The sequence below is a fragment of the Amphiura filiformis genome, chromosome 1, assembly GCF_039555335.1.
Source record: "Amphiura filiformis chromosome 1, Afil_fr2py, whole genome shotgun sequence".
NCBI lineage: Eukaryota > Metazoa > Echinodermata > Ophiuroidea > Amphilepidida > Amphiuridae > Amphiura > Amphiura filiformis.
The window spans coordinates 35,979,162-36,003,764 of NC_092628.1; the positions used below are offsets into that span (position 1 = coordinate 35,979,162).

At 35.7% G+C, this 24,603-nt stretch overlaps 1 protein-coding gene and 1 long non-coding RNA gene across 2 annotated transcripts; one reads left to right on the forward strand and one right to left on the reverse strand.

The window, feature by feature from the left end:
- The first annotated feature begins 259 nt into the window (after positions 1–259).
- On the forward strand, positions 260–23,614 carry LOC140146259 (uncharacterized). The gene is made up of 4 exons (XR_011858216.1): positions 260–406; positions 1,541–1,610; positions 4,710–4,901; positions 23,565–23,614. It is a non-coding gene; the product is annotated as an uncharacterized lncRNA (long non-coding RNA).
- Positions 3,518–9,917, reverse strand: LOC140146250 (uncharacterized). The gene is made up of 5 exons (XM_072168035.1): positions 9,713–9,917; positions 8,321–8,445; positions 6,830–7,397; positions 5,895–5,959; positions 3,518–4,874 (listed from the first exon to the last, which is right to left on the reverse strand). The coding sequence occupies exons 1-5, from the start codon at positions 9,715–9,717 to the stop codon at positions 3,526–3,528; spliced, it is 2,112 nt and encodes a 703-aa protein (XP_072024136.1). The 5' UTR covers positions 9,718–9,917; the 3' UTR covers positions 3,518–3,525.
- Positions 23,615–24,603: the final 989 nt, after the last annotated feature.

The window sequence follows — 24,603 nt, forward strand, 5'->3', positions numbered from 1 at the left end:
ACCCACATAGGAAATTGCCCTAGTGGATTGATTGATATGATAACCAAATTCTGTATTTACTCTATTAAACGCTCCCCTTCTATTATAAAATGTTTCCATCTTTTTTCAAAGAAAAAGTGACCGAAATGCTGAAAATTTATATGTGCCATATATAACCTATAAGCATTGTAAGTATAAAGTGTAAAACTGGCATGTCATGATTGCGAAAGTGAATGGACAAATTCTATTCTAACTTACATTTGTGTAATGTGTACGGAGGCCAACCAACCAACCATCTCTGAACAAAAACAGAGGGCGCTACAAGTTACCAAAGTTCTATGACCTGAATTACGTCTCACTTCAAGAGTGTTGGATCAGGTCATTCCACTGGCAAAGGCTGTAGTAGTAACAGCTGAAAATTATGGAGGTAAATATTTTTGTATTGAGATCAAGAGCTAAAATCTTTCTATATATCTTCCAATGTTCTAAAAACGTTATATCCCTTTAAAGATCTTCATTCCTACATTTTCAACACATGCAAATACTTGATATGTCCTGAACTTCAGTTTAAAAACAATGATTTGTTGAAATGAATTTTGACATGAATGAGGTTATCTTTGGAGTGTTTAATTAGCAGTTGTTTCAAAATGGAGAAGTTCTCCATGTGTATACATTTGACCAAAAAGGTGAACATTATACCTGTAATGAGTAGTAATAATCATAATGTGTCCACAAGAAGTTGATGGCTGGATGGATGCTGATATCCAACCCCTTATTTCAACCAATCTCTGATGGCCATTGCCTCTTTGACTTGTACCCTTTTATCCAAGAGAGCTGTCACTCTAGATCTATGCAATTGTTTCAGTCTACCATTTACAAGTAAATTTCATCTTTTCTTGTCAACCAAAGAATTAAGTCAAACTATAAACCTTATTTCTCCAATAGTGAATACCATTTTTGAAACACCTGCTGAATAAAAACTTCAAAGAAACCCCTTTCATGTCAAAATTCATGTTAATGAATTATTATTTTATACTGAAAGATCCATTGCATGGGTGGCTGAATTATCAGACACATAAAATTAAAGAAAACAAACAAGCTGCATGAGCGAAGTAAACCACGATTGATCATGTTGATATCGAGAACATTTTTGTTCATTTATTACATGTATGTTGGAAAGTATAACTATTTATGAAAGCATCATTTTTGGAAAATGTGATTATTTTTGAGCAAAGAGAACTTTGAGAAGGTAGACAAATGTTTCCTCTATTCACAGCTTTTTAATTTTTCAAATCAACAAATTATATGTAAGGTTATGAAGAAAAATGTTTTGTAAGTTTTTTTTTTTGGGGGGGGTAAGTTATTTTTGGACACTTTATAACTATGCAGCCAACAGTAGAGATCTCAAATTACCATGTTAACTATGTTAGGATACTTCAAATCAAGTGACTGTATGAAATGTGAGAAGAAGTATAGATGCTTTATTATAGTTTGAAAGTATATTTTATAATTACATTGTAATAATTAATTATTTGTACTGAAATTTTTCTTGTTTTCACAGAGAGTGTTTTCAAAGCACAGAAGTTATCAAGGTGGCTATAGGCTTATTTGCACCACCAAAGTCATACCAGGTCAGTAATATTTCATGGCAATATTTCATCGGATATTATTTGCTTGTCATAAATTTAGGTATAGAATTGAAATGGAAAATCTGGCAAATTAACGGTGTTGGCTAAAATGCAGCTTCTGGGGAGTACTCGAATTACATTTTGACAGGCGTGAGACACTGGAACTCTGTAGGGATTTTTTTACCTAAAAAATGTCAGATTTGACAGTTTTTGCCCAATTATTAGGACCCATGTTTGATTCTTTTACCTAAAAATGGCCGATTTAATTGACAGTTTTTGACCAATTTCATCTGTGGATGCTCTGTTGAAATCTCAGTATGTTGAATACAAAATATAGTGATATATACATTTTTATAATGTCAATTATCAACACAGTATAAGCTCATTTTCATACACACAAGCTCTCAATACAAATGGCTCTCTTTTGATATAAATAAGAATAAATTTTACAAACATAAAAAAATTCTGTGTCAAGGACCCACTTGTAGGGCATTCTTTCCGGGAAATACCCTGTACAGAATACATGACATGTATTAACCCAAAAATCAGAAATACTCCGGACTGAAAGCGGATTGGATTAAAAAAATTTTCAAAATTTTCAGTTCAGGACATATATCATCGAATTGGGCCGGATCCGGGTTCTTTCTTGCATTTCGAGTCGGGAACAGGAAAAAAGTATTTCACAACAGCGGTGTTGTGGCGACTTATTTCTTAATTCACAGTAAATTTCACATCAGGTGAATGCAAGTGTGTATCCATAATTATTATTTATATAGGTGATTGCATACAAGTAGGCCATTCTTAGAATGGATCAGGATGAGGTTGAACAGAAGCCGGTCAGGTGTGCAATGAATCGGTCCGAATCGGCTGGGTTTGTTCCAAATTTTTGGGTCGGGTCAGGCATGGTTGGAAAGAGTCTTGAACAGTTGAACTGCAAACTAGTGCAACGTACCAATATTGATTATCCTGTTATTGTTTACCCATCACTAATTGGTTCTTCAAGCCATATTTCCTCATACATAGATGTATTGGAATACTGATGAGGCATTTTCTTGCTAACTGTCTTCACACCTTCCACTGACTTGTTCTTTTCATTAACTTTGTTATCTTTCTCTTGTACAATCACCCACCCATCCTCAGTTGCAAGGCTCATAGACTTATTTATTGGTGGAGTAACTTCCTCACCACTTTGTACAATATGATCATAACAATTATTAGGACATTCCTCATCAACTAAGTCTTGCCTACTTCCTCCAAAGGTCCTCTCCAGGTGATCATATTCATGAGTTTGATTGTCCATAGTGCTTGATGATATCTGTTGATAGCCAGCAGCTTTATCTATGTGTATAGCTGCTGTATCAGAAGCAGACCTCACGTGCTTGCAGACAACTTTTGTCCTATCAAATTGATCATAAGTTTGAATATCCGATGTTGTCAAATCTTCTACAGAGCGTAGTTCAGCATACTGTGTCTCTTCCTTTTTGTCTGATTCCTCTGAGATGTTTTCAGGGAGACTTAATGAATTTTGCAACTGAAATTTAGTTTGCATATGTTCTTGTATTCTGGAATACCTTTTCTGTAATTGGCAATGTATATTAACTTGCATGTTTGAATCAGTGACTTGTTCAGTATTTGGATTGCATTCTTGTTGTTCATTGGTTTCCTCAGTATTCTCAATTACACTTTCATACCCATCTGATTTCTGGTTATTGTCCATTTTAATGTATTTTCCTCAATGATCACCTTGTGACTCTCTGATTTCAAGTCCCTCTTGCCAGATATATCCTTGTTACCATCACTGTTCATACATTGTTCAACACCAGTACGTGGTAAAGAATTGGTAGCTCTTAAGTAATCTTCAACTTTTTTTTTCAAACTAAAATCTAGCCAAAAATCAGCATAAGTAACATTCTTCCGTCTAGGGGATTGCTCTCATTTTTACTGGACCAAATCGAAATTGATTCAGTACCTTTGCTCCAAAATTGCTCCTTGATGATGGTGTTGGTTTTGGTGGTGTGACCGAATTCACAGCATGTAATTGGCCATAAACATTCTGTTCTATCTCCAAAGTATTATTCTTGATATCAGCATTTTCTGTAGCAACACTGATATCAGGAGAGACAGATGTAAAAATGGTGTCTCTTCTTTCCACATGATCATAGTCTCTTGTGTGTGCTTTCATCATATTCATGGAGTGTGGTGCAAAACTGTCTTGTCTTTGCACTCTGTCATACACAGGCTGTCTTCCATGTGCAGAATCATTTCGTTGTAACTTCCCACAAGAATCAACAAGTATATCCCCTGTCTTTCTATCAAGTTGGTCATAAATATTGTCAGAATGAACTTCTGCTTCTACAACATGTGGATCTGAAGGTGTTAATGATGCAGATCTATTAATTTGATCATAACCATTATCTTGGTCTAATAATTCCCTGCTTCGTGATATCATTGAAGAATTTGGTCCTAAATGGCCATACACATGATTACTGTCATCTAATGTACTGTGCTGAAGCTTTCCGTAAGTGTGTTTTACACTCTCTCCTTTAATAGGAGTACACAGTTCTTTGACTACTCTTTTTCTAGAGTCAACTCGAACTAGAGCAGGTCGGTCACACTTTGTGACTGGCAAAACATCAGGTGGATTCTCATAGTTTCCATTTTTAGCAGCTTGTGCAATTCTGTTTTTTCTTTTTCTTTCAACAGTGCTGTATATGATTCCCTGTTTAGCTAATTCTAATGTTTTCTCTCTATCTGCTTTAGTGCCAGGAATATATTGTTCAAAATTATCATACCCCTTACATTTAGCCTCTTCTGCTTCCAGAGTGAAATAAAAAGGTTTCTTTATGCCTCCACCATTTGTTAGATCTTCAAGAAATGAAAACCTTGCTGATGTTTCTGAGTCTGCATTAGCAAAGGCATCAGCATAGTTCCCTTCTTGGATTCCTGATAGTCCATGAATGCTGCGAGGACGCTTGGCAGCCATTTTGGCTCTCAGTTTAACACCTTCTTGTGAAGTTTCTCTCATTGAGTTTGTCTTGAGTGGTAATTTAGGCAGTGTATCAGTGCTTTGTCTAACCTTCATGGATTCACTTCTATGTGCAGGTTGGTTGAATGGTGGAGCTCCTGACACAGGAAGCAAGGGTGTTCCCGGACAAGGAGATGATGGTGTGGTAGGTCTTGGAGATGTTGGAGTCATTGGTCTTGGGGAGCTTGGTGCATTCGGTGGAGAACCAAATAATACTATATGAAGTGGATGTTGCTGTAAAGCTGCCAAGGAAACAAGTTACAAAAAAAGTGAGTTGAAATTGATCAATCATAGATAAATAGGCTGTACAAACTTTAAATGGGACTTGGACATAATGGGGTAAAATGACATGTGTGAAAGGTCATTTATGGGTAATTTGAGGTCAATTTACAAATCTGTTCAAATTCAGAAGTTGATAATTTTATGGTACTTGCATGGAATGATGTCTTAGTCAAAGAAATGTAGGTGATATGGCACCCAAAGTCAAAGGTCATTTAGGGGTCAAGTGAGGTAATTTCTCTAATATGCTTTGATGGACTTGGACACAACAACCTTTGGATACACTGGCATATGTGATGTCAACAGATGTGAGGTCATTTATGGATAACCTGTGGTCATTTTACAATTATGTTTTTGCCTTTTGTGGGGAGGGCTGGGTATTATACGACCACCACATAATCTATTTGTTCAGCAGGGAAACTATCATCATATGAAAATATTCTGAGTATCAAAGTTTCTGCTAAGCTGGTAATTCCATATATTTACTACTTCGTTGACTCATAATAAACTGACTGATCATAAAACCCAAAAGACATGTGGGATGACGTAGCAATTTATACAGAATGATATTTGGGGTGTGGATGGTGGCCATTTGGGAAAAAGGTGACAAACAAGGCAAAATTAACCTTTGAATTCATGTGCATGGGATTCAATTTTATTCAATAAATATTTGGTCTATCCTGACCTTCAGAAAATCAATTGTATTATCCTGTTCGATCTTGTACAGCCCTACTGGACTCATTGGAACAATCAAAACTCTACTCTGGTCTGCCAAGGTCAAATGAATGTATAATACCATAAATTTACAGAACCCTTGGCTGTGTCTTCTTGTTTTGAAAAACCAAAAATTGTTGCCACTGAAATTCACAGAAGTGGTCCCAGTATATAATAAATTTACTGTAATGTATTAATGTGTGAAAGTAATATTTTATTACTAAAACCATTAGGCATGAATTAATCAAAAGTTGACATAGGTGACTTACCAGAATTTCTTTGTAGTTCATTGACAGTTTCATAGATGTTGTCTTCTTGTGTAAGTTTCTTTGGTCTGAAATTTAAATAATAACACAATAAAATAAACAACATACATAAAAACAAACAAAAAACAAACATACAAGAGCAAGGATGCCAAAAATGTACTTCACATAGGACAGAGTCACATGGCAAATGGTTTGGCAGGCTGCATGAGATAACTGCAGACTCAAGACTTTCCAAGGTTTCCAATGGGAAAAAATGTGTATTGTTGAGTGGAGCGAGCTGGAGAATTTTGAGAATTGGACAATAAATAATAGGAATTTCTGTTTTTACCATCCTTTAGTGTGTGATAGAACCAGGCAGGTTCAATATTTTGAGTTGTGAATGCCAGCACTCACACTGATGAAGTCTGGTGGTTCCAGACGCAACGTCGCAATAGTTGCAAAAAGTAAGTTCCAGTATTAGATTTAATTCCAAAACTCTATTATTATTTAGCTTCGTTTTTATGAAAATATAGGCTTATAGTGAGGGAAATGTGAGCATACACATTATTTTTAGTAACACCATTTGAAACTAAAAATAATCGGCATGTCCACAACTTTTTTTTAATATCAAAGACTGGTTCTTGCAGAGGTTGAGTTGTGCTACAAATTACACTTCTGGAAATGTTGAGGTGGCCTGTCTGTGCTGGTGTGCGATCACACTTGTGCATGATTTACTCTCATGTATTTGATTTCAAGTGCAGCACTTATTTGTACTATTATGGGGATGTTTTCCATGACTTTGGACTTTAAAGTTTTTATATGACTTTTCAAGATCTGTTAATTGATTCATGATGAAAACACAAGTATTCAGTAAGCCATGCAGCACATTGGTATGCATGTTCACAATGGCATCAAATAATATGTAACATTACTTGAAAAGTTAATGGAACCATAATTACCGTCGTAATTTGCCATCGTCTTCAGCTGCAACTGTTCTTTGCCTTTTCACTAAGAGAGTTGCCAACAATACAACCATAATGGCCAATAAAAAGCCAATCATAGCCAATACACCCCATAACTTGTTGGATGGATAGAAAGCTGTTGTAATTACTGGAGGGTCAGGTGCATTCTGGATGTCGATGGGACCAGCAGAGCCATTCTGATTAATAAATTCATATTCAACTGTTGTAGAGTGACCTGTGACAGGTGCTGATGTGGTTGTGACTCTGTTGGTTGGTTTCATTGCAGGTTTGTCTATTGCATTGATTTCATTATATGTTGATGGACTGTTGATTGGTCTGTTGGCTACACGTACATTAGCTTGTCTATTTGCTGAGTTTAGCTGTTGGTTTGATGATACAGATGTGGTTGTAAGTGTAGTGTCAACCTGACTTGATAATGTAGCTACTTGTCTTTGCGTCAGTGGACTTCCTGTGAAAAAGTTTGGCATTATTGATCCTGGTCCTGGGGAGCTTAGCAGTGGAGGTGGAGGCCGATCCTTTGGGTGTGAGTCTGAAAGCATTTTAGCTGTAAAGAAAAGTGGAAAAATAATAGTTCCAAAATGCTTATGAGTTAGTTGAAGCGCTATTTGCTCATTACACCCTCATTATTTAGTGTTCATTGTTATTTTTAGCAACTTGTGTGAATTAATAGCAAATTAATTTTAATGTAAGTCATCATAATCATACATGATATAGCCATTGAAAGACACAATCATTGGTCATACAGGATGCCCCATAAAGAGTGGGCCCAAACAAATGTTAAGAGGTTTTCAATGTGTTTTCACCAATTGTTCAATATTTACTTAATATGAAAGCCACATCTTTTAGCTATCATTTGCAAAATACCAAATCTTTTGATAAAACAATATTGAGGATATCTCTAATGGAAAAAATGGCTGCCATAGATGGGCCCAAGTAAGGCTTCAAAAATTCTGCATTGAGTGATACATTGTACCTGCGCAATGAACCAGAACATTTATCGAGCAACTAGTTTTACATCTGAGATCATATCTCAAAGTTGTTTTATCAAATGAGCTCTGGTCTTTGCAAATGAACCAAAATATGACATTGTAAAAAAACAGCAACCCTGTGTTTTCAGATTGGTCGATAAGCGCAAGTCAACTTATTATTTTTTGAAGCCGAATTCAAATTAAGTCTAGTATTCTTCATATGTGGTGTGATCAAGCAAAATCAGTCTGAAGTCGGGCATATTCAATTTTCAGTTTTTTACATGATTGTATAAAGCATTTGCAAAGCTACATTTTACAGAAAACTCCATTGAAATTGAACATTTAGTTCCAAAGATATGAACAGTTGAAGTGTTTCCAAAACAAAAGACAGCAAAAGAAATTATTTCATTTGTTTGGCTGTACCTGAAAATTAATATATCCGACTAGCGACTGATTTTGCTTGGTCACATCACATATAGTGACTTGTAGCAAGATTTACCTGTGTCTTGTTTCGGATAGCAATCTCCTGTACTTTGATTACATTGTAAACCATCAGGACATTTACATTCATATTCACATCGTGGACCAAAATTACCAGGTGCACATCTGTCTGCACAATTATATCTAAATGTAGAACACACAATGAAAAATATGATTACAATTTGGAAGCTGCACAATTTGTTTGCAGATTTGCTTGTATAACATTAACAAAGGAACTTTTAGCATTAAAATGTCAGTCAGGCCAGGCCACTTTCAACAAACTTTGTGTCTTGAGATTCTGATTGTAAGAATTTCAGCTGGTACATTGTAAATATCCATGCTTACAATGTATGTGGGTCCATAATTCAACCAACATGATTTGCCTCAATCTAGGGAACAAAAGTAACAGAATAAAGAAAGATGCTCAACACTAATAACTCAAGATTAGATTAACATTTGGGTCAACGGTTGTCAGTCTTGGATTGTTTGGGTGTCATTCCTGGGATTTTAGAGAAGTGAATTGGATTTTAGCATGTTGCTAATATTGTGTAATGTTTTTAATGACTGTATTTTCATATTGAGTGCACTTGTTTTACTATATACTTACCTTTTTAGATTATGTATCTGTTTATATAGTTTTACTCTACTTTTGTATTGCATAATGTAAAATATTTGTAGGTTTAGTAAACAGTGTTTTACTTTACTATTGTTCAGCATATCGAGGCTTGGCAATTACAAACAGGCAAAACATTTTCACAAAATTTTTGTGTATTTTATACCAAATATGAACATTCAAATATGAAAAAAAAAAGAAAAGAAACATGACTATTTTTTTCAAATTTTAAGGTCGGTTGAAAAGGGCAATACAAATCTTCTTGTTTTAGGCCTAAGTATAATGTTTTTGTTTAACTCTCTTCACGCGGGTGTCGACTGCAGACGACAAGTTTCAATTTTTTTTTTATTTGTTAAAAATTTCAAAAATGTGAATTTTCATGACCATATTTGGAATCAGCATGAAAAATGCATTAAAATGAGTACAAACAAGCCTAGTATTGGTTCAGTGGTTCTTAAGATAGCTCTTGATATTTTGAGAAAATATCTCAAAACTTGGGACTTCTTATATTGAAGCCTATGGCTAGCATGCAGAGCATTAAAGCTAAATTGTTTACTGTTTAATATCTCATTTCTATCAATTACTGCTTAGCTCAGTTCAGTTGAGTTTCCTTCACTCTCATAATATGTGTGGTGCATGCTAACAAAACCTGGTGGAAGAAAGGGTATATGCCTAATTGAAGTTTTGCTGGAAAATAGGTTATTTGTATATTGAATAATGTAAAAACTATAAATGACGACATCTCAGGTCTAACCGCAATTGGTTTATTTTGTTATTTATTTTAAATGACTCACTTACCCCATGCCATCCTTACACCTGCAGCTACCAACATCTGGTGTACATATTGCATTTTTTCCACAGGTACAAGTTCGTCCACAGTTTGAGCCATAAAAGTTGTCAGGGCAAGATAGTTGACAGAAAGAACCATGGAATCCCCATGAGCAGTCACATTTTCCATTAGGCAAGCATCTGCCTCCATTCTTGCAGCCGCAACTGTTGCTTGTGTCACCTGTGAATAACATCAAATCACAAGTCAATCATTCTGTGGAAAAGTGTGTCATTGTAATGAAATTGACATGAGGCATGAAATGCCCAGAATCAGACACTATCCGCAAGTATTAGTCCAGAATGCTGTATAGCTTATAGAGATAGAAATTAGACATATTAAGACACCAATAAAACCCCAGAAACAATGGGGTTCTTCCACCACTTCTATGTAGACTATGCTGTAATCTAATTTAGAAATATAAAGTAATATGTTATGCCAACACAAAGGGCTGCAAATTCCACACATTCATGTAGTTGTATACAATGTAGTTTAAAGGCCCATTCAGTGATTTGCTCATCCGGATGATCATAAAAATCATCAAAATTCAGATTTTGGTACCTTGTCTTTTATGTGCTAACAAACATAGCGTAGCTAGTAGTTCAGCTGAAAGCTGTGTATTAAGGACAAAATAAAAGACATTTACATGAATCTGTAATTTTACCCTTGACAGTAGGGGAAGGTGGGGCATAACGGACCCCTGGGGCAAAACGGAACCACCTGGAAAAATAGACCTTCGCAATACTGCCGTCTATGCAAATTATATTGAGGAACACAAGTATGGCTACGAGGATTTACAACAAAAAATTTATCTGAAACAATCCACTGACATTCGAGCAAGATCGAGTCAAAAAATTACTACCCGTCTGGTGTAAGATATGTATATGTTTAATGCGCTGAAATTTTTCTTCATTAATATTGGATTCCCAAATAATTGTGTATATTGTAAACACGAAGGTACTAGCCATGAGCTGTATTAAGTGCATGGCCTATATGCTACGATGAATTATGCATCTGTCTATCCGGCTATGCGTTTCGCCGCGCTTCGACGCATCGTTCCGATATTTCGGATATAGATAGGTATCGGGCATTCCACGTTTATGGGGTGGTTTGAAAGGTCATCGGAGGTCAAGGTCAAAGGTCAAATTTTTCAACTTTGTCCGATCGGGCCCAAATTTGGTGGGTGGAATCCTTGATACAAGGGGAATATAATGCGTGAAATAAAATCAAGGTCAACCGAGGTCAAAGGTCATTACGGAGGGGTCAAATTTCAAACTTTGTCCGATTGGGCTCAAAATTGGTGGGTGGAATCCTTACGAGGGGATTACATGCCCGAAATAAAATCAAGGTCAACCTAGGTCAAAGGTCATTACGGAGGGGCCAAATTTCAAACTTCGTCCGATCGGGCTCAAACTTGGTCGGTGGAATCCTTGATACGAGGGGAATATATGCCCAAAATAAAATTGAGGTCAAGCGAGGTCAAAGGTCATTACGGAGGGGTCAAATTTCAAACTTTGTCCGATCGGGCTCAAACTTGGTGGGTGGAATCCTTGATACGAGGGGAATACATGCCCGAGATACAATTGAGGTCAACCGAGGTCAAAGGTCATATCACTATCTGATGCTGGTGGTGCTCTCACATACAGCTACAGTGCCCTCACAGCTGCAGGTACTCTAGTTTCTAAAAAAATCGGGTATGGGGCAAAACGGAACCCTAGGTGTGGGGCATAACGGAACAGGGTTCCGTTTTGCCCCGGGCGTTTTGTCCCACAGATGGGTTCCGTTTTGCCCCAATTGGACATAACTTGTCTTCACTCAAGGAAATGTAGGCGTTATCTAGGGGCCTACTCGAACATAGTAAACACTTCGCTGAAACATAGACATATAACTATAACTTACTCCACAGAGATGGTAGGCCTACTGAATATTTCTTTCTGATCAAATATTGGTCATACATATTATAGGCCTACAAGGCCTATAAGAAGTTAACCACTCACTCCACAGAGATGGTAGGCCCACTTAATATAGTAACTGAATATAGGCCTACATATAACTAGGCCTAGGGCCTACCGATGGAACAACTGATATAAGTTTACACCCAGGGTGCCGCTTTTGCCCCATAGTTCCGTTTTGCCCGATAGTGGGGCAAAACGGGTTTTTTTTGAAAATATTTCTTCATTTTATAAAAATTGTAAGATTCAAGTTATATTGGTTAATGGTATATTAAAAGTAAATACAAACTTCAACTGAACATATAATTTTTACAGTCATATTACTTATGGTGACGTCACAGAGCATCCTCAAAGTTAAGTGTTCCGTTATGCCCCACCTTCCCCTATATAAATTAGCTACATGTATTTGAATGGGGCTTCAACTTCGTCAATACTGCTGTTTCTTCATTTTTTGCCAAATTTTTAATTTCAAAAATACCAAATGACAATTTGAATGACTGCATGGGATCACTGAATGAGACTTTAATAGTTATACAGTTTTCTGGATCACACTGAACAATCCAATCTTAGAAATCCACTTAGGGAGCTAATAAAACTGGTAATGACAGGTCAGATGACAGCACAAATCACACCTTTGACAACAAAGATGTGGTGATTTTGTTGATCTACATGTAGGGATGCCCACTCTCAATACAGTTTCCACTAGAACGATTTTTCATTTACTGTGTGCGTGCACTCACACACGTATTGTCTATGGAGAAACTGATCGATACAAGAAATCCCAGGCCTGTTAAATGGCGCACATACTTGTTTTGATCCAAATGTAGGCCTATATCAGGGTGTTTCAAGAAATTCCTGATTCCACCAGAAAACATTAACCAAACTTTTTCCTGTTTGGTCAGTAAATAGAGAAGACCTTCCTTCATGAAGAGATCAACTTTTTTTAATGAAAAATTTAATGAGATGAGAACTACAACAGGTTGAAGTGACACCATTCCGTGCATCAGGTGTTCAAACGCAATTATCTCCGAATTTGGAGTGAATCAGACAAGCAAACTTACATACTCATAAAATTTAACTATTTTTGCAGAAAAAATGTACAGGATGTTAAGAAATTTAAGAATGTTTAAGCCTACCGCGGCCCATCTCAAATCATGGACTTCCCGTGCACTTCTCACTACCATGTCCATTTCATATGCTATCCATCATCATGTGATCATGGCTTCCATGCACACACAGTGTATTGCTCAATGTAGTAAAGATAACCTTTGAGTTGGTGCAAATTTCTCAAAATTGGTAGTGATTAATGTTACCAAACTTATGCCATGATGAAATATAATAATTTTGAAGATAAAATGTGCTGACCTTAAAAGATTGAACAATGTTTAAGACTACCGCTATTCATTTGAAATAATGCACTTATTGTTCATCTCCTCTATGGAGATATTTTCCATGGCGGCCATCTATGATCATGCTTGAGGTTTCACCAAACAAACCATGGGTTTTGAGGTCTTATATTTTTTGTTGTATGTCAACAAAATCGATTAAATTTTCAGGATGATCTTATTTTCATGTTGTTATAAGCAAATATAATGTTCCAGATAACGCTAGTTAATAAATACATTAAGAAAAAGTACCTTAAAGTTGCACTTTCTGTTAGTATTCCTTTTTGGACTTTAACTTTTTAACTTGTTCTAGCAGCCCTATATAAAACCGTGACACTCGAAAAGCCATATCTCTGGAATGAAACTTAAGATTAAAATTATTTAAACGCCAAAATGTTTCTTTCATCAATTCCCAGCCAATAAGTTAGGTCTGAATCAATTTAAAAGTACTTCAATTTTTAGTGGACATGCCTACTACATGTACGTAAAGAAAGAACAACCTTCACTAAGCAGGGGAGGCGGTCTGCGCTATAATTTGACAGGGGCTAATAATTCTGTGATCAAAAACATTCCTAAGAAGTTTGACTCAAAATCAACGACCCCTGGAAACACCACCTTGTCACAGGTCAATGACCAATTGCCGCCAGATCAACATACAGCCTGAAATGTGCTAGAATATATTCCAATTTAATATATATTATACCTGGATGAATGACAACCTGGATGAATGACAACCTTCACAAACATATTCTGATTTTTAAGTTAAGTTCAGCAACACTTATTGTACTTGGCACTGCAGTAGGCTACCCCTGGAGATCCTCCATCAAGGTTAGCCCTTTAACTCAATAAGTGACATGTAGGGCAGCTATATGACTTAGTCATCATTGACAGAAAGATGTATCTTGATTGACATGTCAGCCAAGTTTGATCATTCATAATGATCACATCACTCCCTAATGCAAATGTTATTCTTAATCAAAAATGATGTCATTTACTATATGTGATCATTTGATTCAAAACATATGGTGATAGATATTCTGAGTTTTTGTACCAATTTGCTAACTGAGGGGAGTTTCTATATTAATATCTTATGTTGGTTGACTCTCATTTGGACATTCAAATGAAATGCAGATGGAAACATATATATTGTAAATAGAAAAACAAATTCGGGGCACTCAACTTTGAAGTGACGGTATGTGCCTGTCAATAGGCCCCCTCTTTTGAAGCCGACTATACCCGATGACCCCCTTTCTTTTAGTTGCTACCCAATGACCCCCTTTTTTTGGTTGCGGCTACCCAATGACCCCTTTTTTCTAGAATAGCATCATCAAAATGCAACCAAAACATGCCGAAACTGTCAAATTTTGCTCCATTTTTTCAAAATTATGCTGAAATTTTCAAAATTTTGCTCAATTTTTTCAAAATTTTCTACCCGATGACCCTTTTTTTAAAATCTTATACTCGATGACCCCCTTTTTTCAAAATATTGTACCCAATGATTTTTTATTTTGTTTGTACCCAATGACCCCCTTTTTTAAAATAACGCTTTGTACCCGATAGGCCCCTAATTTGCGACTCCGGTAGGCACATACACCTCACTTCCAAAGTTGAGTGCCCCGAACAAATTGCATGGAGTAAACTATTGTGGAACTTTGCTTGCTCTGCGCAATTCAAAGGACCCTTCTACATATAATATATATTGGGTAAACCAGATGGGGCTGTCATTTTCTTCAGAATGGGGGAGGGGTCATAAATATACTGGGGGTCATAGAATTTTTATACCACAAAATAGGGGGTTATACAATTATTATAAGGGCTTGTAACTCAATATTTAAGTCTGCTAACACACATTCTTTTAAATTACTATCGTAATGTGTGGAAAATCTTTAATTATATGCAAAATTTCCACACTCCGCGCGCATCCTTTTCACTTGCAATCAAAATTTTCACACTCTCTGAGCACATTCTTTACACTTACAATCAAAGTTTTTGCGCTGTCCGCACCTTAATTCCAACAATCTGTCTTGAGTCTGTGTTGGAAGAAGGGAGGGTGGGGGGGGGGGGGCATAAAAATGTTCAACCTGAGATAGGGGTCATAGAAAATTTGTAGCCAACAAGAAAATGACATCCCCCTTTACCACATCAATTCTAAACAGTTCATTGATTGCCATTTATCATTTTTACCATCACTCTCCATGTGATCATTTGTACCATCACAGTACTGCGTGCACCAGGCCATGCACTGACTCTTAGACTTGCCAATTTAGTTATGGAGTGGAATCCTAAATTTAAATGTGTCATGGCAAAACACATTGATGTTGATGAAAGAGTGTATTTCCTACCTCAAACATTATTTTCAAGTAACAGAACTTAATGTATACATGTATGAGTGATATATAACAATATTAACTATCTTAAATTTGTGTAATGGTCGAAATATAATCACTCGGTGAAAGATGCATTGTTCGGCTTAGGCTAATGAAATGAAATTATTACGGTAGTTTCCCTCATAACTTTTTCATTTTGACCAAAACTTTCATTATTTTCATATAAAAGTCAATTATCTGAAAATTGAAACTCTCTATCAGCGTGTTTATACTGAGCACCTCGCATTACCGCGAATTCACCTTCACCCGCATTTCAATCCTCTCGCATTCACGGGTCGTTTCTACTGCGCTGTTAATGCAGGGTAACAATTCACTACCCACATATTTTAGTGGGGAAGATGGAAGTCCAGCAAATAGTTTTTGTGACCTTTCAAGGTCAGATTTTGAATGCTCACACTGTATTATAATAGGCTAACTTCCGTGTCACCCGCAAAATCGTCACCCGTATTGTTTCTACTGCGAACGATACCGCGTATTAACCACTATTAACCACCTCAATAGGTGGTTGACGGATTCACTCGCATTACCGCGCATTAACCTTCACCCGATCTGTTTCTGCTGGGGCCGTTACCGCGTATTCCTCGCATCACCCCGAATTCACTCGAATTAACCCGCAACCGTCTGCTCAGTAGAAACACGCTGAAAATGTGTGACATCCCCTGCTGATCATAATCAGCAGTTTTTCTTAGCTGTAGGTGTAGAGGATGTGGTAAATAATGAAAATTTAAGGATTACCTCATCATGTTTCTAGTGATTACAAAAATTGCAAATTTCTTTTCATTTTTATAAAAACAAATTCAAATCTTTTCTCAATCTGTTGCAAGATGTCTGTAATGATGATCTTAGCATTAATACATGTAATACCTGTTTTGACCTGGTCTTTTATCAACAATATAGGTACCGTAACCACTCGGGTATAAGCCCACCCCCCTAGATGGGCAATTTAACTTCAAAAATGGGGGTGGGCTTATAACCGGGGAGGGGCTAGTAGTTGAATTTAAAAATAAGAAAAATCTTCCCCATTTGTACATGTGCCCAATGTATCAGTATTTTCTATCATCTTTGTCAATTTTTTTAAAATTTTAAGTATGGAATGTTAATTTTTAACTGATATTTTTTAAATACTTGTTCTTAAATGTGAAAGAAAAGCATTGATATGATTTAAAAACTTAGCCAAAATGACTACTGGGCTTATAACCGAGTGCACCCTTGTTCCCTGAATGGTTTAAAAAATAGGGGGTGGGCTTATAGCCGAAGGTGGGCTTATACTTGAGTGGTTACGGTAATAGCCATATAAATGAAACTTTTGACAATAATGAAATTTTCCAAAATAATGAATAATGAAATCATGACAGGAAACTAATCATTTCATTTCATTAGCCTTATGGAACATATTTCAACCAACACACTCGTAGACAGTTAATATGATACGAGCATATGAATTACATGGTTTCTGTAAGACTAAGACATTGTATGCTGGACATATAAACGCATCCCAAAAAGAAAGTATCCAGTTTGATTTTGGTCCATAAGTGAAACATGTGGTCTTAAATCAAGACCTTCTAAAAGTATGTTACAGATGAATTTATTCCGCACAGTTTGATACCTCATTTGTCCAAATCGATGCAGAAATAATGACACAGTGATCTTTTAAATGTAGTCACTTCAATTTTTAAAGTTGCAGTAATTCCTATTGATGTTGTTTTCCTGCTTCTCAAGATTCTTCACAAAGGTACACAATAACAGAGACGGTCTAAGGCTGTTTGACTCCATTTCATGTGTTTTATTCAATACAAATACTCTTTTACTCTTTCCTCAATGTTTCCCCGTTCACTTTTCACATTCCATATCTGGTATGTCCTCCTGCTGCATCAATGATTGCCAGACATCTGCGGCCCATGCTCTCAGCGAGACTTCTGATGCGCCCTGGCCTTGGTATATTGCTGTCCATATTGAGTAGCAGTACCAAATCAGTAGGAATTTACTGCAACTTTTGAAATTGAGGTGATTGCATTCAAAAGGTCATTGTGTCATCAATTCTGCATTGATTTGGACAAATGGGGTATCAAACTCTGCGGAATAAATTGATCTGTAACATACTTTTGGTAGGTCTTGATTTAAGACCACATCTTTGACTTATGGACCAAAATCAAACTGGATACTTTCTTTTTGGGATGCGTTTACATTCACTGGCACAGGAGGATTAATTTGTGATTTAATATAATGAACCAAATTAATCTCACATCATTAGAGCATTGGTTTATTAAAGGAGTATTTCGTGATCCAGCATCCTGTTTTTATGACATTTTTCAGTAGATATCCACGAAAAAAGCTTATTCCCAAAATTCCAGTTGATTCCAATTTTGTGTTTGCGAGTTATGCATAATTACGTGTATTACACTGCTCCATAGGCCACTGCTGTAATTTCATTTTGGTACACCAGAACATAATTCAAATTTGCAATATATGTTTGCTAAATGAATTAATCAGCAAGAAATTGTTTGTACATAAATATGTGGCTAGGTTTCCAGTGGTATAAAATCTCAACTTTTATTGAGAAAAGTGGGGGGGAGATGAGGTTGTGGATCATGAAATGCCCTTTTAAGGAATAAGGATTGAACATGGCACCTGTCTCACCCGTCCACCTGCCATTTTGGACAGGCAATTTGCTCCCAGGAATGTGCCCGGGACAGGCAAAATCAATGCCTGTGCCTTGTACCAGATTCTAAAAATAATGCTCGAATAAGTTCTGTGAACTCAAAACAAAACCAGACTAACAAATCAAGGCAATATCTATTTAACTGACTTAGTACCCCAGAAGAAGCAGAGGTCTGGTTTATGTTTTCAGGGTCAAACTTTGGACAGGCAGTTTTGGTGAAAATGACAGACACTTGTCAAATCCTAACTAGCTAAGACCGGGGCTAAGACCCTGAATAATTTACGTCTAAAAATAAGAGCGAAAAAGGCGATATTCTGTCTGAAACAGAAAAAAAAGAACATATTTTTAAATTAAAACAGTCGATAAAATCAACTGTCCATCAAGTGAATGTTTATTCTTTTGCCAAGGACATGAAAGAGATGTTAGTTAGGTTGTAAATGTCCAAGTTGATGAAAATCATTGTGTGTGTCATCAGGATGGTGTAATAAAACCAACACAGATGAATATGTTGATGAATGCAATACTAAATCTTGAAAATATTTGAAGCAAGTGATATTGAATGAATGATTGGGATAACATTCATAGATTTAGTTAGCGGGTAATATATGTGACCACTGACCAGCTCCGACAAAACCTGGAACAAGTCGCCAGACATATTTTTGAGTTATAGGTCTTTAAAAATATTTAAAAAATCAAATTTTGGCATTCTTAATTTTATGGTATTCATGACTGTGGGACTAAAGCCATATTATAACATTTGCCAAGGAGAAACGCCCTCAATATGTTTTGCAAAATTCTGTTTTTTACATGATTATATTGTACTTTACCCTGTAACAATCAAGACTATAGGTGCTGTAGTTTTGTCAAATTCCGAGATTTAAAAATAAAACTCAGGAACCGTCATTTTATTATTACGATGGAAATGTAAGTGGAACGTGTACACGATGTTCAGTAATACAGTATGTATACATGGCGTGATATACACATCAAAGGATAGTACCATAAAACAACCGATGGAGTGATACATATAGGCGACATCGGCGCTGATAGTAAATTCCGATTTTCTTTTTGCTTTACCTCAGTTGTTCGCTCAAAATTAAAAAGGGACATATCTGATAATAAAAGGTTACATTTTATGGCAAAGACATACTAATCTATTTTGTATGGAAATGTTATAATATATGGCTTTTAAAGTGGACTTTCAAATCCTTGAAAGTACTTATTAAAAGGAGGTTTATTTAATCAATATTTTTAAGTTGAACTATGATAATCCCTATTCAATCCTGGGTATTAGGCAGGAAACTAATTGGCCCATATTACTCAGCAATATCAAGGTATCATTTACAAAAGTATTGATGCTATATATTTATATAATTTTGGTATTATTTTAAAGCTTACTGTCTATTGCTTTTTACATTTTTATTCAAATCATGAAATGACAAAAATGCGACTTGTTCCTGGTTTTGTCAGAGCGGGTCACATATGGTAAAACAAATCATACTTTCTAGCATATCACAAATGATCAATTATTGATATTGCCTATCCTGATTCATGTTGAGTAATGATAATTGTAATTGACATCCCCATTTAACTAACCATTAAATTATGATGTCTAATACAAGATGTTTGTATACCATTTAATCTGAGAGCTAGGATATCCGTTTCTGATCTATTCTGGTCTGGTACATGACTTGTAAGATTCGCTATAAATCTGCTACATACACAGTACACCAGCTACTGTACATCCAGGTTATCAATACAGCTTTGCCCAGCACTGTGTCAAAATTTTCAGATTATATACTGATAGTGTAGTCAATTAAGAGTAACTTACAAATTTAGATGTTGTATGCTTCATGAATATATTATCATGAAAGACCTGACTTTTTTATTTGTAATGTTTACACATGACGTCCCAACTTAATCTAAATGGAATTCGACTTGCATCTACATGTAAATGGAATCAAATTTGTTGTGTCTGTAGGTTAACAGAGTAATTTTGACATAAAATGGTATTATGACATAAAAGTTCTCCATGGAACTTGTAACTGCCAAAATAAATCTTTATCTTTACCTCATAATATTATTTCATTTCATTATTCCACCATTTTGGGTCCAGAATAACAAAATTTAAAGTTGATGGCGGATATTATGGCTTTGTTGCTGTTTGGCTATTGATAATGACACACTGGGTAACAGTTACTAAACATAGTTTGAATTGTATAATTCAAAAGTTATTGTTGGACATGCCAGATCCTTTTAAAAAATAAACAGCATCATTTGCATTCATATATTTTGACAAGAATGGCATTGATAAATAATCATTCCATATCACTGGATTTACATTATTTAACTCCTTGTCACCTAATAAACACCTCAAAAAAAGTAACTAACCCCCCTTAAATAATTTCAAAAACAGGTGATTGTATTGCAAGTTATCTTTGATAACTAAACATATCTCGAGATTAAAACAAGCAAATTGAACAGAACAAATGGCATTTGAGAGCTAAGATTGCGCCCTTGACATTGATGTAAGCATCATGTCACAACGGTATTTTCTAATTGCCAAAGAGGGCGGTTTTCACTTGCACAATTTTTTTTGAGACAGGCTGTATATAAATCCAAAATTTATTTTTAATTTATTTGATATAGCCGAGTAAAATTTGTTTCAGAGTCGGTAAAAGCAAAAAATGCAACAATGTAGTTTGTACTATGGAGCAGTCAATCTACATGTGTAGGTAACACATTCTGAACTTGATTTGAAACATCTTACATATCCATCGCCATATCAATTTCAAAATTTTGAAATGGAGGCACACATCACATTCACTTGACAGCTTGTAAAGCCAAATTACATTGGGGATACATTGTAAAAACATTTATAAGCATGCATGGAAGCTGCGCATATTTCAAGTGAAGTAATATTAATCCTTGAGTTGACCTGTCTTTTGGTACAAGGATACAATTGATTACCAAACCTGACATGCAATGACAACATTGTCAGATTATATTAGATCAATTACTCAATTGTGGTTATTCCTTTTGATCATTTTAGTGCACTGTATGTTGCATTACCCTTGTACTTTATTGGTTGTGGGTAAATTTCCCAAGCAGGGAGGGAAGCTGAGGGAGGTACTTCAGCTGATGCTGAATTATTCAGAACAATCAATCTGACCGGCCAGCCACTGTGTTAGAATAATAGGGAACTCAGTCTTCAATGATAGTCAGTCATTTATCTATATTAGCGTGCATGGGACCATTTACCGGTAAAGAGACGGATAAGGGATTAATTCTGCTCAATAGAAACTGACCTTCCTGGCTATTTATAGGCAAATAGCGGCGAGAGTTTACCGGTAACATTTTCCTTCTCGAGGAAGGAAAATAGCGGAAACTCTTACATCTGAACGCTAATAGAAACTCACTCCCTTCCGATAGAGTGCGCATACAGGCAAGGAAACAGAATTTGATGTTGCTGAAACCATGTGATTGTGAAACTTACCTCTGCATCAGCGTCAAAAACTTGTTTATGTTTGGGCCATTCTATTTTCAAAAATAGGCATAATCACATACAAATACTTGACTCACTTGCTAATAAAAAAAGGCAGAAAAACAATCATAATGTATATATACATAATTTATGGTAAATATTAATTGAACCCAGGCCCTTATTCAATGGCCAGGTTAAATCACTTTTGGAGCACCTCTAGAAAAATTGTCTATTTTTCCACTGTTTGTTACCATGTGCTTGTTGCTACAGGGTTTTTAAATATCAAGTTTACGACAACATCCTGCTATGATTTTGGCCAATTCATTGGTTTTTAACAGTGGTATATAGCTGCACCATATGAATATACACCTGGCATAAGTTTGAAAGTTATACTTGTCTGACAGCAAACCCATTTAAACCAGAAACTTCCTCCAGTATATCAATTCTGTCATATCAAATAACTCCCACAGATCCCTTTGGCCTATCAGTTTAACATCCACTACAGAATATTATATATGATATATAGGGACTCCCTCTCACTAGATATATCCTGCAAGTTTCTGAAAACCCATGAGAGCTAGCTCATGAGTGAAGAGCCTGAGAACAGTAAGAACACAAATGGTTCTTTTGGAGGCTGCAATGAAAGTTGCATTTTGATTTAAGATTGCAGATAATATTTAGTGTGGTATCTGGGTAAATCAGAGATCCTTTAATAATGAGATAGGACACTCTCTACAAACTCCCTATACCATGCTATACAGCAGTTGAAGACAGGCAATTCGCAAGTGTCGTCGCCGGCCAAGTCTTACTACGATCGTGTAATGAGAAGATACCATAGAGTCCTACATAGAGATCTGAGGAAGAGACGGTCCAAATTGACCTAGTGACCTATAATTTATAGGAGAATCACATTTTTAGAGTATAAGTCCGCCCACCGCTGTCAATCATTCTAATGAACAAATAAACAAGCTCTGGCAATGACGTAATCCTAATTATAAATGAGAGAATCACATTGTACATGTACTGTCTGCTGTACTAGATGTCTTTCAACAAGTGCCGGAGTGTCGCGGGCCTGGGTAAATGTTTGGCCAATTTCAAAGTAATGCATGTCAAATGGGGTTACCTGAATGGGTGATTCCATTTATATCCTACCACCATGTGTAGAAGATTAAGATTATGTCTTTCATAGGGTGTATGGATTTGAAATGGAATAGCCCAATGTCAAATTATTATAATTATTAAGTTTCTTTACTCCTCTTCTTCATCTGCTAAAAAAAAATTACAAATCACGTGCCTTGCATCAGCATCCTTTTTTCAAACTTATTGAAATGAAATTTATTTTCATTTTTATTTTTAAATAACCTCTTAAAAGCTTATTTTTACTCTGTGGGTTTTTCTACTAAAAGTAAATAATTTGTTCATTCTAAATATTATATATTGTGAATGTAAAAATGTTTTCTCCAAAATTAAAGGCGGTGGTTATTTAATTTGTTAACACCCACTGTGATCGTACAAGATAAGGTGAATGCTTATATTCAGGGATGACAGCTATTTTCAGGCAATTGCTTGATTTCCTACTTTTTGTTACTCCGCATTACCACACTTTCATTTATTTTCAGCCTGTTTTGAGGCTTTATAGCCCAAATTCACACTCTTTTTCACTACAGGCCACTGGCATCCCTGAAAATTTCCAGCATTTAACTCATTTGATGTGATTTATTTCCAAGAAGAGTCGTTACAACCGGGTGTTATAATAATTTACATGGTCCGGACCTGCCAATGAGTGTTGAACAATCTCCCATATCTGAAAATTTATGTCAAAAAATGTGTAACAATAAGAAGAAAATAATTGCATGCCAGTAAGTGCAGATGGATGGGTGGCATTACCAGGAACTTCATTTGTTGACTGACACATGCTCAAGTCACACATAATTTTGTCATTTTTTATTCTTTCCAGATAATCACAAACAATTGATGGACTGTTCAGTTTGACCATACTTATCCAGGTAAGGAAGTTGCACACTGTACCCTAAAGTACAGTATATAAATGCATTAAGGTTGCAGTCTATTCAAAGTACACTGGTTGTTATGTAACTCTTAGCAACATGAGCAAGTAAGTGCTCACTGCAGAGCAATTTGAGGACATGTGATTCTCTCTCATTTTCTTCTAAAGGTTGATGAACAATCTCAATGATATATGCCATGGATTTGAAGCTGTCTCCTCATTAAGGTGGTATTGGATGCATTTTCTGGAAACTAGAAGATGGTGTGAGCATGTTTTAAACAGGTTAATATAGTAGGGCAAAGTACACTGACCAATATGCCTTTTGTTTGAAGCAAATCGGACATGGTTTTCATAATATTTCAATTGATATATTTTGTAATTTCGAATGCATATATTTCGATGGTCTATATTTTTTCATAGCTTATTGGATTTTCTAAAGCACGTTTTTCAATGTAGACTGACATGCTCGATTTCTCTCCTTGTGAATATTGCACTGCGAAATTTAAACATTTCTTTTGTATACTTAGATCAGGTAACTTCAAACCGAGTGATTTTCTTCTTCACACCATTATATAAGAAACTGAAATGAAAACCAAATCTCCTTGATACAAATTTTAAGTTTCTAACAAAAGGTAGAAACAAAGATATCAATAATCGTGTGAGTCAAGAGGTTAGGCAGGATAATAGAAAACCATGAGACCAAAACCAAAACTAAAATTGAAATCAATATTTGAAATGAGGCATTGTCAAGCAAATCAAAACATCACCAGCAATAGTTTATATTTTCTTTCTATTATATTGCCTTTGAAATCAAACAATCAATCAATTTTTATTTTATCCATCATGCAACAACATACATTGCCCATGATACAATGGAAATAGCAACATATAAATATATTTTATTTACAATATACAATGGAAAAAGCAATTCATTTTATTTTATAAAAAAACCTCTTATATAGGAAGATGATGGATAAAGACACTGCTAAAT

Excerpts from the sequence above, each read along its gene's own strand:
- LOC140146250 (XM_072168035.1), bottom strand. Across the intron at positions 5,960-6,829 it reads GACGATGGCAAATTACGACG|ACCAAAGAAACTTACACAAG; the intron begins GTAATTATGGTT and ends TTTAAATTTCAG. Across the intron at positions 4,875-5,894 it reads TGAACTACAAAGAAATTCTG|CTTTACAGCAACATCCACTT; the intron begins GTAAGTCACCTA and ends TTTCCTTGGCAG.